This window comes from Muntiacus reevesi, chromosome 21 (genome assembly GCF_963930625.1).
Source record: "Muntiacus reevesi chromosome 21, mMunRee1.1, whole genome shotgun sequence".
Classification (NCBI taxonomy): Eukaryota; Metazoa; Chordata; class Mammalia; order Artiodactyla; family Cervidae; genus Muntiacus; species Muntiacus reevesi.
The window spans coordinates 111,057-127,513 of record NC_089269.1 but is presented as its reverse complement, the minus strand read 5'-3'; the positions used below and the strand labels follow the sequence as shown (position 1 = coordinate 127,513).

The window sequence follows — 16,457 nt, the reverse complement described above, 5'->3', positions numbered from 1 at the left end:
AACATCTATTTCTGCTTTATTGACTATGCCAAAGCCTTTGACTGTGTGAATCACAATAAACTGTGGAAAATTCTGAAAGAGATGGGAATACCAGACCACCTGACCTGCCTCTTGAGAAACCTGTATGCAGGTCAGGAAGCAACAGTTAGAACTGGACATGAAACAACAGATTGGTTCCAAATAGGAAAAGGAATATGTCAAGGCTGTATATTTTCACCCTGCTTATTTAACTTATATGCAGAGTACATCATGAGAAACACTGGGCTGAAAGAAGCACAAGCTGGAATCAAGATTGCTGGTAGAAATATCCATAACCTCAGATATGCAGATGACACCACCCTTATAACAGAAAGTGAAGAGGAACTAAAAAGCCTCTTGATGAAAGTCAAATAGGAGAGTGAAAAAGTAGGCTTAAAGCTTTACATTCAAAAAACTAAGATCATGGCATCTGGTCCCATTACTTTATGGGAAATAGATGAGAAGACAGTGGAAACAGTGTCAGACTTTACTTTTTTGGGCTCCAAAATCCCTGCAGATGGAGATTGCAGCCATGAAATTAAAAGATGATTGCTCCTTGGAAGGAAAGTTATGACCAACCTAGATAGCATATTAAAAAGCAGAGAGATTACTTTGCCAACAAAGGTCTGTCTAGTCAAGGCTATGGTTTTTCCAGTGGTCATGTATGGATGTGAGAGTTGGACTGCGAAGAAAATTGAGTGCCAAAAATTTGATGCTTTTCAACTGTGGTGTTGGAGAAAACACTTGAGAGTCTCTTGGACTGCAAGGAGATCAAAATAGTCCATCCTAAAGGACATCAGTCCTTGGTGTCATTGGAAGGACTGATGCTGAAGCTGAAACTCCAATACTTTGGCCACCTCATGTGAAGAATTGACTAATTGGAAAAGACCCTGATGCTGGGAGGGATTGGGGGTAGGAGAAGAAGGGGACGACAGAGGATGAGATGGTTGGATGGCATCACCGACTCGATGGACATGAGTTTGAGTAAACTCCGGGAGTTGGTGATGGACAGAGAGGCCTGTCGTGCTGTGAGTCATGGAGTTGCAAAGAGTTGGACACGACTGAGTGACTGAACTGAACTGAAGTGATGTTCATTGCAGCATTATTTACAATAGCCAAGATATGAAGCAACCTAAATGTTCATTGATAGGTGGATAAAGCAGATGAGGTATATACACATATGCACACAATGGAAGACTACTGAGCAACAAAAGAGAATGAAATCTTGTCATTTACAGCAACATGGATGGACCTAGAGGGTAGTATGCTAAGTGAACAGACAGTAAAACAGAAACAGATTCATAAAGAGAACAAACAGGTAACCACCTAGTGAGGGGATTGAGAGAAGGAAAGAAATAGATGTGTGAAATTAAGAAGTACAAACTTTCAGTACAAAACAAATGAGTCACAGGTTTGAAATGAAATGTACAGTGTGGGGAATACAGTCAAAAACTAGTATTTTTGTATGGTGACATACTGTAACTAGAATTATTGTGATGATCTTTTTGAAAAGTATATAAATATTGAATCACTATGTTGTATAACAGCAATTAGCACAGTGATGTAGGTAAATTATACTTCAAAAATAAATAAACAAGCAAACAAACTCATAGAAAAGGAGATCACATTTGTAGTTACCAGAGACAGGTAACCAGAGGGAAAGTAAGAAGGAAAATTGGATGAAGACAGTGCAGAGATACAGATTTATGAACTTCTAATTATAAGATAAATAAGTAATAGGAATATAATGTACAACAACATGATAAATACGATTAACGTTGCTGTATGTTATATAAGTTGTTAAGAGAGTAAATCCTAAGAATTCTCATTACAAAGAAAAATATTTTTTCTATTTCTTTAATTTTGTAACTGCATGAAATGATGGATAGTCACTAAACTTATCATGATAATCATTTCATGATGCATATTAATCATTATGCTGTAGCCCTTAAACTTATATAGTGATCTATGTTGATTATATTGCAATAAAACTGAAGGGAAAAAAAGATTCTGTAAAAATTGAAAGTCCAAATGAAAAAATAAAATGAACCTGAACATGCAACTCATATCATTAAAAAATTAGCTCAAATTTGATCATAGGTCTAAATATGAAATCTAAACTAATTAAACTTCTAGAAGAAAACATAAGAGAAAATCTTAGTGATCTTTAATTAGGAAATAAGTTTTTAATATGACATAAAAACACAAATTCTAAAGGAAAAATTTTTCAATATTTGGACAAATTGGAATTCACCAAAAGTAAAAACTTTTGGAAAAATGAAAACTACAATGGTATCAAAGCAGAGATTTACTATTTTCGATCATGAATCTAAGTCATACTTGGAAGACAATGAAACTATTAAGTAATTATTGAAGAACCAGCTAAAAACAATATGTAATGGATTTTTAAAATCAATTTAATTGAATACAATTTATCTTTCTTAGGAATGATTTCTGAAAATAATGCCTGTAAAAGTCACTGTGTAATATTTTTCACCCGGCATCTGTTTGAAGCTTTAAGAATAAAGCTATAGAAACCATCTGCTAGTTTTTTCTGATTAATATTTGAAAGAAATGTAGCATATGGAAATAACAAATAATGAGAAAATTAGTCTTTCTACTTGTACCCCATGACCTTGCAAATTACTGTCTGTGTTGAAAGTCACATCAATATTTGGACAAATTTCTAAGGTAAGTCAAATTAAATTGAATCGTTAAAAAAAAAAAGGTTGGATTAGGGATTGCCTCACTGATACATTGGTAAGGGACTGACTTCAGAGAAATTCTGAGGGAATTCTCCAGGTTGATGAAAATTTTTATGTCTGGATTGGGTGGTGGTTACACAGGTATTTGTCAAAACTCATCAAACTGTGCTCAAACTGTGTGCACACAACTGCATGTAAATTATATCTCAAAATGGTTTTTAAATGTAAGAAAAGCCTGAACATAGATCACATGTAGTAGTTCATGAATGAATAATATTATTGAAAATAACACCTGCCAAAATAACTTCTTACTCTCTAAAATAACTTCTTACCTGCCAAAATAACTTGTGAAACAGGTAAACATCCATATCAAATGCAACATTAAAGATAATTACCGGTGTAAATAGATTAAAAAATAAGTGTGGATCCATCCATTGTATGGCATCTGCATATTCTTGGACCTAATAATATAAGACTGTTATTTTCTCATTTACCCATTAGTCTGTTAACATGGAATACATATCAGGCATTCCTATCTCTAGCAAAACATAAAAAGATATATCACAACATAGTAAGTGCTTAGGTCTTAACTCTGGTGGATTTTCATAGTTTTCCATCAGATCATTACCAGATACAGCAAAAAGTTAATGGACATCTTTATGTCTAGTGTTTCTTTTTAAAGAACAAACATAGGAAATACATTGACATAGGTACTAAAGGATATGTAGGAGATTTTCAGGCCTACAAGAGAAAGAGATTTTGGGTAGATGGATCATCATGCACAAAATCCACAAAGGAGTAAACAATTACATCAAATTCCAGAAACTACATAATTAGCCATGGCTTATGCAGATGTGTGTGGAAGAACAGTAGGAATAAGAGACTAGGAAGTTAATGCAGTTCATGAAATAATTAATTAGTGACATTTATCATAAAATATTTAGTTTCAGTTTTTAACCCTTATTATGGGTGTCTGTAACTAAGCAGTCTCTATGGGACCTTCCCCAGACAGACCCTCCCTCATAGCCTCTGCTTTAGCTCCTCTCTTAAGTATCTAAATAATAGTGTCTGATGCATATCTGCTGAGTTATTTTACAGATGCGAAACCCCCACCTAATGAAAGAAATAAACACATCCCCTCAGGAGTCTGGTTGGAACCGGGAAATATTTGCAGTGATTTTACTTTACCTCACCATCAACCAATCAGATAATTGTGCACAAGTTGATCACATACCCTGGGACTCCCCTCATTTGCCTTGCGTTTAAAATGCTTTGCTGAAACCCATCAGTGAAGACTTTTTGAGCACTAGATGTCTGGTACTCATTGTATGGCACCTTATAATAGATGCTTTCCTTCGCCACAATCCACTGTCAGTAGATTGGCTTTCCTGCTTGAGGGTGAGCAGAGATGAGTTTGGTTCATTAACACATCCATTCAACATTCACTCATGAAGGAAACACTGAGTACCTACCGGTTAGGTGATATTCTTGTATTTGGAACGTAATTCTTCACTGGTCTCTTGTGTATCTCTGTACATTATGGGTGGAGGCACTGATTGCTTTTCTTCCAGGAATATTTTCTTTCAAGAATATTTGTATGTACTAACAGCTTTGGAAGATACAGCAAGTGCCTCCCTCCAGAACAAAAGGCAGGTTTACTATTACTGTCCTGTGTAAAAGGATAATATCTCTCTCTGGAGCAAGGGGGAAGATGAGCTCAATACCTATCATAAAATAATTCAAGTTCTCTAAACTCAGATTTCCTCTCTTATAATGTAACCCATTGCATATACAGTTTTCACCTCGCCCTCTTTACTTCTCTTTATGGGGTTCATAGAATGGGACAAGAAAATTCTGAGGCTCTGGATTCTGCTATTGCTATGAGTAATAGAGTATTTTGTCTCTAGCCCAGGAGTCCCATGTGTTTTGACAGGATTGTGACTGTGGCATGTTAATTTATTAGATTGAAACCTGAGTAAAATCTTAGACCCTTCAGAGTTCTAGACATAGGGACCTTTCCTTTGAAGAGTTGTTGATAAATAGGAAGGTTTATAGAAGTATTTAAAGTCACATTTATGTAAAATATCATATGATTATTAAACCTGTTCATAACAAATGAAGTAGTAATCTGCTTCTGATTTTTGCCTGCATATATGGTTTCCATTATCTTTTTTAACATCACTGATAGAATTTGTTTGAGAAAGTCAATCATTTTTACACACATTCCTATTTACATGTTGATTAACTAAGGCAGGTGTTGGCCAACTATGGTCCCTGGGAACAAATCTGGCTCAATGCCTGTTTTTGGTAATGAAGTATTATTGGAATACAGCTATGCCAATTTACTTATGTATTGTCTGTGGCTGCTTTTAAATTACAGTGGCAGAATTGAGTAGCTGTGATAGAGATCATACAGCCTGTGTAGTCCAGAATATTCACTATATGGCTTTTTACAGGAAAACAAAAACAAAAACAAAAAACTTTGCTGCCAACCCCTGGGCTAGAGGACTGTTTAATATGCTAGCAATGCATTCTACATTCCTGGTAGTAAGTATATTCTCTCTTCTCTACCTGACTACAGCTATTCCCAACTATTTAGTATTACTGTAGATACCTTGGCTATATAGTTTGCTTTTTCTCTAACTTCTAACTCCATGAAGAGGTTCAGGGTATGCTTCTTGATACATGCTAAGTCAAGCTTAGAGAGAGCCTCCATCCTAATGGGAACCCCATGAAACATTTCTCAGGCACTAGACTGATTCAATGTCAGAATTTTCTTGGTAATGGAGTCCTGTATCAGTAGTTCAAAGTCTTTCTGGATTTCTACCTTGTTAAGCCAATTTCTTGTCTGAGGTTTTGAATTATGATTAAATGCTCAGCTACTCACACTCTCAGTAGCTATGTGTATTCATTCTGAATTACCTGCCTAGTCTGAGACCTAGGCTCTGTTTGACGATGCTAAGCTGGATTTCAGCTCTTTCACACCTGGGTCCTTTTTCTACACAGCTGATCTAATGTTATTTGCATTACAAGCATATATGAACTGGCAGAGCAGTGAAGAGATATGCTTACAAATTTCCTTAAACCATCTTTGTATGAATCTTAGATATACTCAGAAAAATAAAACACACATATTTACTATACACACCTTGTCAGATGTAAAACTTAGCATTTCAAAACTGCATCCAAGTAAAAATAATATCACAGGGAGAGGAATTGGAAAGTCTTTCAGGTGTTGGTTCAAAAATGCTGCAAAAAATATGTCTATTGAAAGGCAATGAGATATCACACTTAACAGAACTTTAATTTGATATGACTTTTTAATATGAAGACAACGAAATATAGAAATATAGCAAGTAAGTGACAAAACAGTTATTGAAGCCCTCCCTCACACTTAAACACAGAATCAGTATAATTGGTAATCTACTAAACTCATGCTTTACTTCTTTTATGATGTGTATAATTTCCTTAGAATCTTTAGTAAACATTGCTAGTAATCATTGGTTCTTGGGTTACTACTAAAATATTTATAGTAATTTATATACATGCTGTAAATCAGATATTCATTTCTTAAGCAATACAGCAATGAGGGATTAATAAATAACTAAAATGAAATATCCTGGCTGATTCTCAGTATAACAATGAGAAATTAGTATAACAATGAGAAAATCTAGCTACCTTCCCTGGTGGCTGAGACAGTAAAGAGTCTGCCTGCCACGAGGGAGACCTGGGTTTGATCCCTGGGTCGGGAATATCCCCTGGAGAAGGAAATGGCAACCCACTCAAGAATTCTTTCCTGGAAAATCCCACGAATGGAGGAGCCTGGCGGACTACAGTCCATGGGGTCACAAAGAGGCGGGCACGACTGAGGAGCTAGCATTTTCACTTCACTGCCTGTTGGAAAACCGATAATGAGCGCTTGACTTTGTCATTCTCTCAAAGTGCAATAAACAATATCACAGCATTTCCTTCAGTTTAATGTTTCCTAATTCTTTGTAATACATTTCCTAATCAGGTCAAAGGATGCAAAAATTGTGCTTTCTTTTGATTTCTACAGTGTTCTGTTCTTCTCATAAGAGCTCAGCATATTTTACTATTTGGATTAAACCCAAGAGAACATCTGTGCCATGCCGTGCTAAGCTGCGTCAGTAGGGCTGGACTCTGTGGCAGCCTATGGACTGTGTCCCTCCAGGCTCCTCTGGCCATGGGATTCTCCAGGTGAGAATACTGGAGTGAGTTGTCATGTCCTCCTCCAGGGGATCTTCCCACCCTGTGATTAAACCCAAGTCTCATGTCTCCTGCACTGGCAGACGGGTTCTTTGCCACTAGTGCCACATAGGAATCCCAAGAGAGCACCTATCAAGGGGTTAAAAAGTGACTGAATCATTCAGAAGAACTATCACTTTGAAAATTCTTTTTCCAAGTGAAGAAAGCTGTGGGACAGCTAACTTAAAAATAAGGATGAAACTATACTTTATGATAAGGCAGGTTAACAATAAAATCCCTAACCTTTGATTATCTGTTAATCTGATTCAATTCACCACATCACTTAAATCTAACCATAACTTAGCAAGTAAGAAAGTATGGATATTCTGAACTCAATTGAGGTGAAAAATATGAATCAGATTTACATGGTCTCTCTTCAGGGGTAGATTATTATTGGATTCATTTGATTGAAAATCTTGGGATAGAGGTATGAATTTAGAAAAAAAAAAAAAACCCACTGATTTCCTACTATTGTTACCTCCCTTAATTCTATATGGTGACATATACAAAATACATCCACAGAATACACTGAAATAAAAAGAATTGTACCCACCTCCAATTATACAGATCAAAGACAATATTAGAATGATTTTAGGGAGTTCCTGAGAAGTCTTCAAGAATGAATGCCTAAAAACTTCCATCCATTCATCAGTAAACCCTTTCCGAAAAAAAGTGAAATTAGAAATTTGGCCATCCATCCTGTGGTTTCTCACAGGCTGTCTGAATCCAACTCTCAGGACTCTGCAAAACTTGCCTAGAACAAAAAGAAAGTTAGATTTTTCTTCTTGGTGGCCTCCTAAAGCTTTTCTAGTAATTTCTTAGAGTCTGCCAAAATTAAGGATGTGACTCAGAGGTTAAAGCGTCTGCCTACAATGCGGGAGACCTGGGTTCGACTCCTGGGTTGGGAAGATCCCCTGGAGAAGGAAATGGCAATCCACTCCAGTATTCTTGCCTGGAGAATCCCATGGATGGAGGAGCCTGGTGAGCTACAGTCCACAGGGTTGCAAAGAGTTGGACACAACTAAGTGACTTCACTTTCACTTTCCTCTTCTATGATGTTTTCTATTTAAATGATAAAGAAAAAGTACAACCCCAAGTAATAGAGACTGTCCAGTGTCATCCTGTGTTCTTATGATGCCAGGCACTAATTAGCTATTATTCATGCTGTATCTATTCAACTGAAAAGAGGATTTTTCATCTAGCCAGTAATCGGGACCACACGCTAGTACAGGTTACTTAGTTCTCAGGAGGGAGAACTGAGGGGTTTGCCATCGCCTATCTGAGCTTATGGAAGCATGCTCAGGCAGCTATTCCAAAGTGGGAAATGGTGGAAGGGGCAGAATATTCTGATCTTTTCTTGTTATATCCAGAGAGAAATCAATAGACCATGATGATATTCAATAATAATCATCTTTTGTCTGCTTCAAGACATCCATGGGCCTGGTTTTCTCTAATTTTTAAATATTTTTATAGCAACTAAGGACCTAAGAAAAATATTGAAACCAAAATGATTTAAAGCAGGAGAATTGTTACATGTTTCCATTGTTACTTCTTGGAAGAAGAACAAGGGCCATGATGTGTCTTGGTCTGAAGAAATAGGTGATAGCTGCAGTCTGCCAATCTCACTTGCTTCCCATGGTAAGGAACATTTTACATCAGGGTCTTAAACTTCACGGAGGGAATTCTTCCAATTTTATCTCTCCTAATATTGGCTTAACATTTTGTAGCATCTCTTAGCATCTCACCTTGCTGCCTCGCTAAGCAATCAATTAGTTATTACTAAACTTCCTCTCATGATCCAGCAATGTCTTTTTCACTTTCATATTTCATATACTTAAATGGATTCTTATATGCTCTTTTCTGACTATCTAAACAACCTTTTGAAAGAAGACTAATTAAATAAATGTATGCTTATTGTGAACATTTTTGAAATAAATATATAAACAAACATTTCAAAAACAGGAAAAAAATTTTGCACAATTATGTCATCTAGTAGCTCTTATATATTTTATTTACACAATTGGGTTCATCCTTATATAATCATATTTTCTGCTTCTTTCCACAGGGTATTATATCACCAGCATCAAAGAGCCTTGCAAACACTGTGTCATTAGCACCAATGTGAAAGTGGTAACTCTCTGGTCTGACTACCCACATGCAAAGGTCTGTTGGGCTGCGGCTTACAGCATAAAAGACTCTGGGCAACCTGCTGTTGGCTTCAGTTTTCTAATTTGTATAGTTTCCCAGTCTGTGTAATTTCTATCCTTGTATTTATAACTTTCTTTGAAATCACTTGGGGAGATATGATAACACTGGTGATGAGTCTTATCCCCACTATTCCTATTTAAATCAGTCTGCGTGGCAGCCTGGCTCCCCAAGCGACTTTAATGTGTAGTCAAGGTTAGTAACCACTGTCGTTCACCCAGTTAAAAAGCAACCTTGCTCAATTTTCTGTCTCTAAGCCAACATTTTTTTCCAATATTCTTGAGTCAGGTATTTTGAGAAAGGATATCAGTGTCCTTCTGGTGAAGACCCCAGAAACACATCTGTCGTTGACAAGTTTGGTGTATTATGTGTCTCAGTGAGGGAGACATATCCACCCTGGGGAACTGTGGTAGCAGGTTTCAGTAAAAGGATGTTAGAAAGAACTAGTTATGGATCTGGGTAATATTGGAGAGGGAGGGTCTAAGGAAGTGAGATTTTATTCTGATTTGGGTGCTGTCAGAAAGTAAGGACACTTCTGTGGTTGGGTACTCAACAACTCATCTACAGAGAGAGCAAACGGGAATGGGGATGAAGCTGTGCTGAGCACAGAAGCAGCAACCACTCGTTTTAGACAAGAATGAGAGGTATTTGGTATTGGATGGGTTGCATGGTGACTCATTCTGTCCAATTTTATTATCGTCTCATAGTGACCTCATCTGATTTTGATGTTCTGTGAGATTATTTGTGTCAAATGAGAGAACAACATGGACCAGCTGTGAGCATCACACCAGTTTGTGGCAACACTGAGTGACACCTAGCCCTGAGTGTCAGACCAGTTTCCCGTGTCTGGGGCTGCTTTTTTTCTTTCTTTCTTTTTTTTTTTTTTTTTAGCTTGTTGATTTTGTTTTTCCTAGAAGAATTTCTAAATTCCTCAACCTCACTGTAACATGTTAAGAACTGGAAGTAGACCAGGGGATCTTGATAATAGAATAGTGATACAGCAAAGTAAGCTCAGTTATCCTTCTAAGACAGACATTTTTAACCTTGGCTACATTTAGAATCAGAGAGTTTTAAAGATACAGGTATTTACCTGGATGGCTCCCCAGAGGTTAATTTAATTGGTATAAAGTGCAGCCTGAATACTGGGAACCTTCAAAGCTTCCCAGTGACTTTACTAGTCAGCCATTATTTAGAAGCACTGCTCTAGGAGGAAGCTGCGCCTTAGGGAAGAACACTGAAAGACCGGAGTATTTGCTCTCAAAATCAAACTGGTTAGTAAAATTTTGTCAATGACACCTATTATTTTTCTCACTGTTACAAAGCAAAAGGGCTTGAACAAAAAAGGAAAATATTTTCTGCATCATAGTTATATACTCCTATGTGCTCGCAGAATTTAATACAGTTAAGGAGTCTATTGTCTTCCAAACTAAAAGCAGGGATACATGATCCCATAAGCAGTTTTCTCATTTCTAAAATAGCTTATTTGAAAACCTTAATAAGTGTTTGTATATTCAATTCTAATAAATCCTTTTAATAAAAGAATAAAATTACCCCAAATCTTAATTATACTTGAACTTTGGGGAAATACATGATCAAACTCAGAAGAATTTCACTGTTTGGCTGTGAAAACTCAAATCAGTTTCTTCAATCTCCACTCCAAATTTTAACAAACCTTTACTACCACAAAATGATCTCATGTTAAGCTAGCATGCAAATGCTAATATTATTCAAGCTTGACACTTTTAAAAATATGGGTAAAGAAGCAGCAGTTTAGATTAAACAGATTTTCAATGTAATTACAATTTTTATTATTCAGCTTAAATTGACTTTTAACAATTTTGAATAAGTTTATAAGTCCATGTCACATGCATTAAGGAAAAAAATACTGATTTGCCTTAAAATTGCCACATGGGTTTCCTACATTAACATATCAGAAAAATTAAATAATGCCTCAAATCTCTTTCTGTGGGAGGTTAATAATTGTCCTCTCAAATGGCACATGGATTTGTCCCCAACAACAGTCAGCCTTGAGAAATTCTCTTTCTCATGGTGTGGAAATCAGACTGATTCACTCTGTCCCTGAGAATGGGAAATATTTCTTCCTTTTAATCACTAGTTTTTGCAGGAATTAAGTGACAAAAGTATCCTGAGAAGAGTGCTGTGGGAGCCCAGCAATCTTAAGAAGCTGCAAAGCGCTCATGAATTTGACAGGTGAAAAACTGGAACTGGACTCTCTGACCAGACAACACACGTCTTCTTACTCGCAGACGCCGTGAAGGCGGGCGCTCTGCTGCCTTCCCAGGACTTCTTCCCTCGAGGGAGCCCCTCCCCGCTCTCGGCTCTGCCCCGCACACCTGAGGTTAGCCTTGGCGCCACTGTGGTTTCCTCTTGGTGCCTTGTGAGGCAGAGAGAATAAATACCGGGTAGGTGAGCAGTCTGGAAAGTTGGTATGGGAGGTGTAGCGGAGGAGGGGCAGGGGCTAGGGGACAGAAAGTCACACCGAGAGGCTGGTCGATCTTCGGGAAGGTCATAGGAAAGGTGGAAACTTCAAGATGAATGGTTGGCTCAATCTGTAGCCGGAATACTGTGAAAGCATTTGCTTCCTCTTTGAGGAACAAAGTACCAGCAGGGAAGGGCAATTTCCTGAATGGGAAGCTAAAGGAAGACTCACCACCCAGAGCTTCAGGAGGAGTATCACGTAGTACGGAAGTGACAGGTGGAAGGGAGCTAATCCGCTCATCCAGAAACAGCCACAACCAACCGCAGCCTCAGTGACAGTTACTCGCTCTAAGCCCCGCCCCTGGCCTGCACCCATTGGCTTTAGGTTCGCAACCCCTGACTTGATTGACTGACGAAGCACAGTCATTGAAAGCGCTACACAGCATCATCACCTCTGAACAGCTGTAACAATTCTTGAAGCATTAAGGCTGTTGTATTTTAGAAACAAATAAACACATAAGCGAGGGTGAAAAGGAAACTCCAGAAATTGTATTGCTATATTAATTTAAAACTTAGGAACAGTAGATTTGTGGCCAAGAGCCAATGGACACTGTTTTCCCAGAAATCTAGTGGAAGTGAGATTCCTAGGTAAGATAGAGTTGTAGAAAATTTGAAATATGAAGATGCATGTTGCTGAATTAGGAAACAAAAGAGAGAGAGAGAAATAATGGCTAGTCTAGCCGTATGATGGAAAAGGAAATGGCAACCCACTCCAGTATTCTTGCCTAGGGAATCCTGTGGAAGGAGGAGCCTGGTGGGCTGCCATCTATGGGGTCGCAGAGAGCCAGACAGGACTGAAGCGATTTAGCATGTGTGCATGCATTGGAGAAGGAAATGGCAATCCACTCCAATATTATTGCCTGGAGAATCCCAGGGAAGAGGAGCCTGGTGGGCTGCCGTCTATGGGGTCACACAGAGTCGGACACGACTGAAGCAACTTAGCAACGGCAGCAGCTAACCATATGAATTTAAAGTGGAAGTGTTAGTCACTCAGCCCTGTCTGACTCTGTGAGCCCATGGACTGTAGCCGGCTAGGCTCCTTTGTGCATGGAATTCTTCAGGCAAGAATCCTGGAGTGGGCAGCCATTCCCTTCTCCAGGGGAGCTTCCTGACCCATGGGTTGAACTCGGGACTTCTGCATTGCAGGCAGATTCTTTACCAACTGAGCCACCAGGGAAATCCCATTCTAGCCATGTAGGAGAACTCAATCAAGACAGGCAAGATAGAATTTAACTCCCCAGAGTTCTTTATATGGGGAAACTTTTAGGAATAATGATAGACCCATTTCTTTTTTCTAAGCATAATATGGAAAGGATATTTTCATTGAAATTGCTTAGTTTTAATACCATTGAGCGAATATTCATATTCCCACTCTCATCGTAAAATATTTGGGTAGGAATACTGGAATGATTTTGAAATTAAACACTTATTTGGCATGTGTGATACTTCTTTATAATTTTACTCACTCAAAGTCTGTAAGGCTATTTGGATGGCTACAAAAGGGATGTGCAGAGAAGAAAGGTCAAAGAATAGGGAGTGAAACGTGAACCCACCAAAGACAGAAGTAAAAACTAAAGAAGTGGTGATCAGATGATCCTTCTGGTGGGCAGAAAAGCATTCAGAACCTTCATATGTGTACTTGCAGTGGCCACAAAACAGTAAGTAGTCTTTGTTGAAGAAAATCATCTTCCTAAAGTTAACAATGTAAATCCATCTGGGGGATGGTTAGTCAAAAGGAAATAAGTAAAGCTTTTACAAGTGATAACGTTCACATAACGTTTTAGTGAAATAAAAGACAAGATTGTTTCTGAGTAAATCATTTAGATAGAAATATATCACATGCAGGATTGTTTTATTGTTGTTTAGTTGCTAAATTGTGTCTGACTCTTTTGAGACCTCATGGACTGTAGCCTGCCAGGCTCCTCTGTCGGTGGGATTTCCCAGGCAAGAATACTAGAGTGGGTTGCCATTCACTTCTCCAGGGGATCGCCCCTACCCAGGTATCAAACTTGCATCTCCTGCATTGCAAGCCGATTCTTTACTGCTGAACCACCAGAGAAGACCTTCTATTATAAAAAGTCAAGTCGGTCAGTCGTATCCAACTCTTTGCGACTCCATGGACTGTAGCCTACCAGGCTTCTCAGTCCATGGGATTTTCCAGGCAAGAATACTGGAGTTGGTTGCCATTTCCTTCTCCAGGGGATCTTCCCGACTGAGGGATTGAACCTGGGTCTCCCACATTATAGGCAGACGCTTTACCATCTGAACCACTAGCTAGAATTAAATTAATAAATGAAGCAATCACTATATCTATTTACTTGTGAGAAATATATTTTTATTTTTTGTTTTCTATATTTTATCTCTTTCTCCAGGCCAACTGAATTCCACCCCTAAAACTACAAGGAACAGGTATCTGTATCATTCTTTTTTCTTTTTTTATTTGTGTGGAATTCAATGGAAGATAATTATGGTTTGTTTCTACAGTATCTACTGTGAATGATCTTATAAAATTCCATTATAGAAATGTTTTCGCTATGTCCCATAGATTTGATATCCTTGTGTGTTTATTTTTATCTCAAGGTACTTTTTTATTTCTTTGATTTTTTCTGGTAATCTATCAGTTGCTTAGTAGCATATTTTTTAGCCTCCATGTATTTGTGGGCTTTTGTATTTTATCCTGGCAATTGATTTCTGGTCTCAAAACATTGTGGTCAGAAAAGATTCTTGATATGATTTTAATTTTCTTACATTTATTGAGACAAACTTTGTATCCTAGAATGTGATCTATCCTGGAGCATATTCCAAGTGCACTTGAAAATAATGTATATTCTGCTCCTTTTGGATGGAATTTTTTTTATAATTCTACTAAGTCAATCTGACTAATGTGTCATTTAAAGCAAGTGTTTCCTTATTACTTTCTTCCTGGTTGATCTATCCATTTATCTAAGTAAGGTGTTACTCCAGGTAGCTCTTGACTTCCTACTTTTGCATTCCAGTCTCCTATAATGCAGAGGACATCGTTTTTGGGTGTTAGTTCTAGAAGGTCTTATAGGTCTTCAGAGAACCATTCAATTTCAGCTTCTTCAGCATTACTGGTCAGGGCATAGACTTGGATTACTGTGATATTGAATGGTTTGCCTTGGAAATGAACAGATATCATTCTGTTGTTTTTGAGATTGATCCAAGTATGCATTTTGGACTCTTTTGTTGACTATGATGGCTACTCCATTTCTTCTAAGGGATTCTTGCCCACAGTAGTAGATATAATGGTCATCTGAGTTAAATTCACCCATTCCAGTCCATTTTAATTCACTGATTCTAGAGTGTTGATGTTCACTCTTGCCATCTCCTGTTTGTCCACTTCCTTGATTTTGCTTTGATTCATGGACTTAACATTCCAGGTTCCTATGCAATATTGCTGTTTACAGCATCAGACTTTACTTCCATCGCCAGTCACATCCACAACTGGGTGTTAGTTTTGCTTTGGCTCTGTCTCTTCATTCTTTCTGGAGTTATTTCTCCTTCTTCTCCAGGAGCATATTGGGTACTTACTGACCTGGGAAGTTCATCTTTCAGTGTCATACCTTTTCACCTTTTCATACTGTTCATGGGGTTCTCAAGGCAAGAATGCTGAAGTGGTTTGCCATTTCCTTCTCCAGTGGACCATGTTTTGTCAGAACTCTCCTCCATGACCCACACATCTTGGGTGACCCTACACAGCATGACTCAGTTTCATTGAGCTAGACAAGGCTGTGGTCCATGTGATCAGTTTGGTTAGTTTTCTGTGATTATGTTTTTTCATTCTGTCTGCCTTCTGGTGGATAAGGATAAGGGGCTTATGGAAGCTTCCTGATGGGAGAGAGGAGGAAACTGAGGGGGAAACTGGGTCTTGTTCTGATGGGTGGGGCCATGTTCAGTAAATCTTTAATCCACTTTTCTGTTGATGGGCCATGCTGTGTTCCCTCCCCGTAATGAAGATAATGGCAACCTCCTTCAAAGGTCCCAAGCACACACGGCTGCACTCAGTGCCTCTGACCCTGAAGCAGGCCATAGGGGACTGAAATGCAAAAGTAAGAAGTCAAAAGATAGCTGGAGTAACAGGTAAATTTGGCCATAGAGTACAAAACAAAGCAGGTCAAAGGCTAACAAAGTTTTGCAAGAGAATGCATTGGTCATAGCAAACACCCTCTTCTGACAACACAAGAGAAAACTCTATACATTGACATCACTAGATGGTTAATACAGAAATCAGATTGATTCTATTCTTTGCAGCCAAAGATGGAGAAGCTCTATATAGTCAGCAATAACAAGACCGGGAGCTGACTGCAGCTCAGATCATGAACTCCTTATTGCCAAATTCAGACTTAAATTGAAGAAAGTGAGGGAAACCACTAGACCATTCAGGTATGATGTAAATCAAATCCCTTATGATTATACATACATATTAGATCTGATAGATAGAGTGCCTGAAGAACTATGGACAGAGGTCTGTGACTTTGTATAGGAGGCAGGGATCAAGACCATCCCCAAGGCAAAAAGGCAAAATGGTTGTCTGAGGAGGACTTACAAATAGCTGAGAAAAGAAGAGATGCCAAAAGCAAAGGAGTAAAGGAAAGATATACCCATTTGAATGCAGATTTCCAAAGAACAGTAAGCAGAGATAAGAAAGTCTTCTTCAGGGGTCAGTGCAAAGAAATAGAGGAAAACAATACAATGGGAAAGACTAGAGAGCTCTTTAAGAAAATCAGAGATATCAAGGGAATA

At 38.2% G+C, this 16,457-nt stretch overlaps 1 protein-coding gene across 1 annotated transcript in view; it reads right to left on the bottom strand.

Annotated features, from left to right (window-relative positions):
- Positions 1–16,457, bottom strand: part of SLC9C1 (solute carrier family 9 member C1) — a 152,086-nt gene that overhangs the window by 101,186 nt on the left and 34,443 nt on the right. Inside the window, exons 6-9 of the mRNA XM_065913843.1 lie at positions 11,456–11,673; positions 7,543–7,647; positions 5,872–5,972; positions 3,056–3,184 (exon numbers count right to left, since the gene is read on the bottom strand). Coding sequence (XP_065769915.1) covers positions 3,056–3,184; positions 5,872–5,972; positions 7,543–7,647; positions 11,456–11,673 — 553 coding nt within the window. The remainder of the gene's footprint in view (positions 1–3,055; positions 3,185–5,871; positions 5,973–7,542; positions 7,648–11,455; positions 11,674–16,457) is intronic.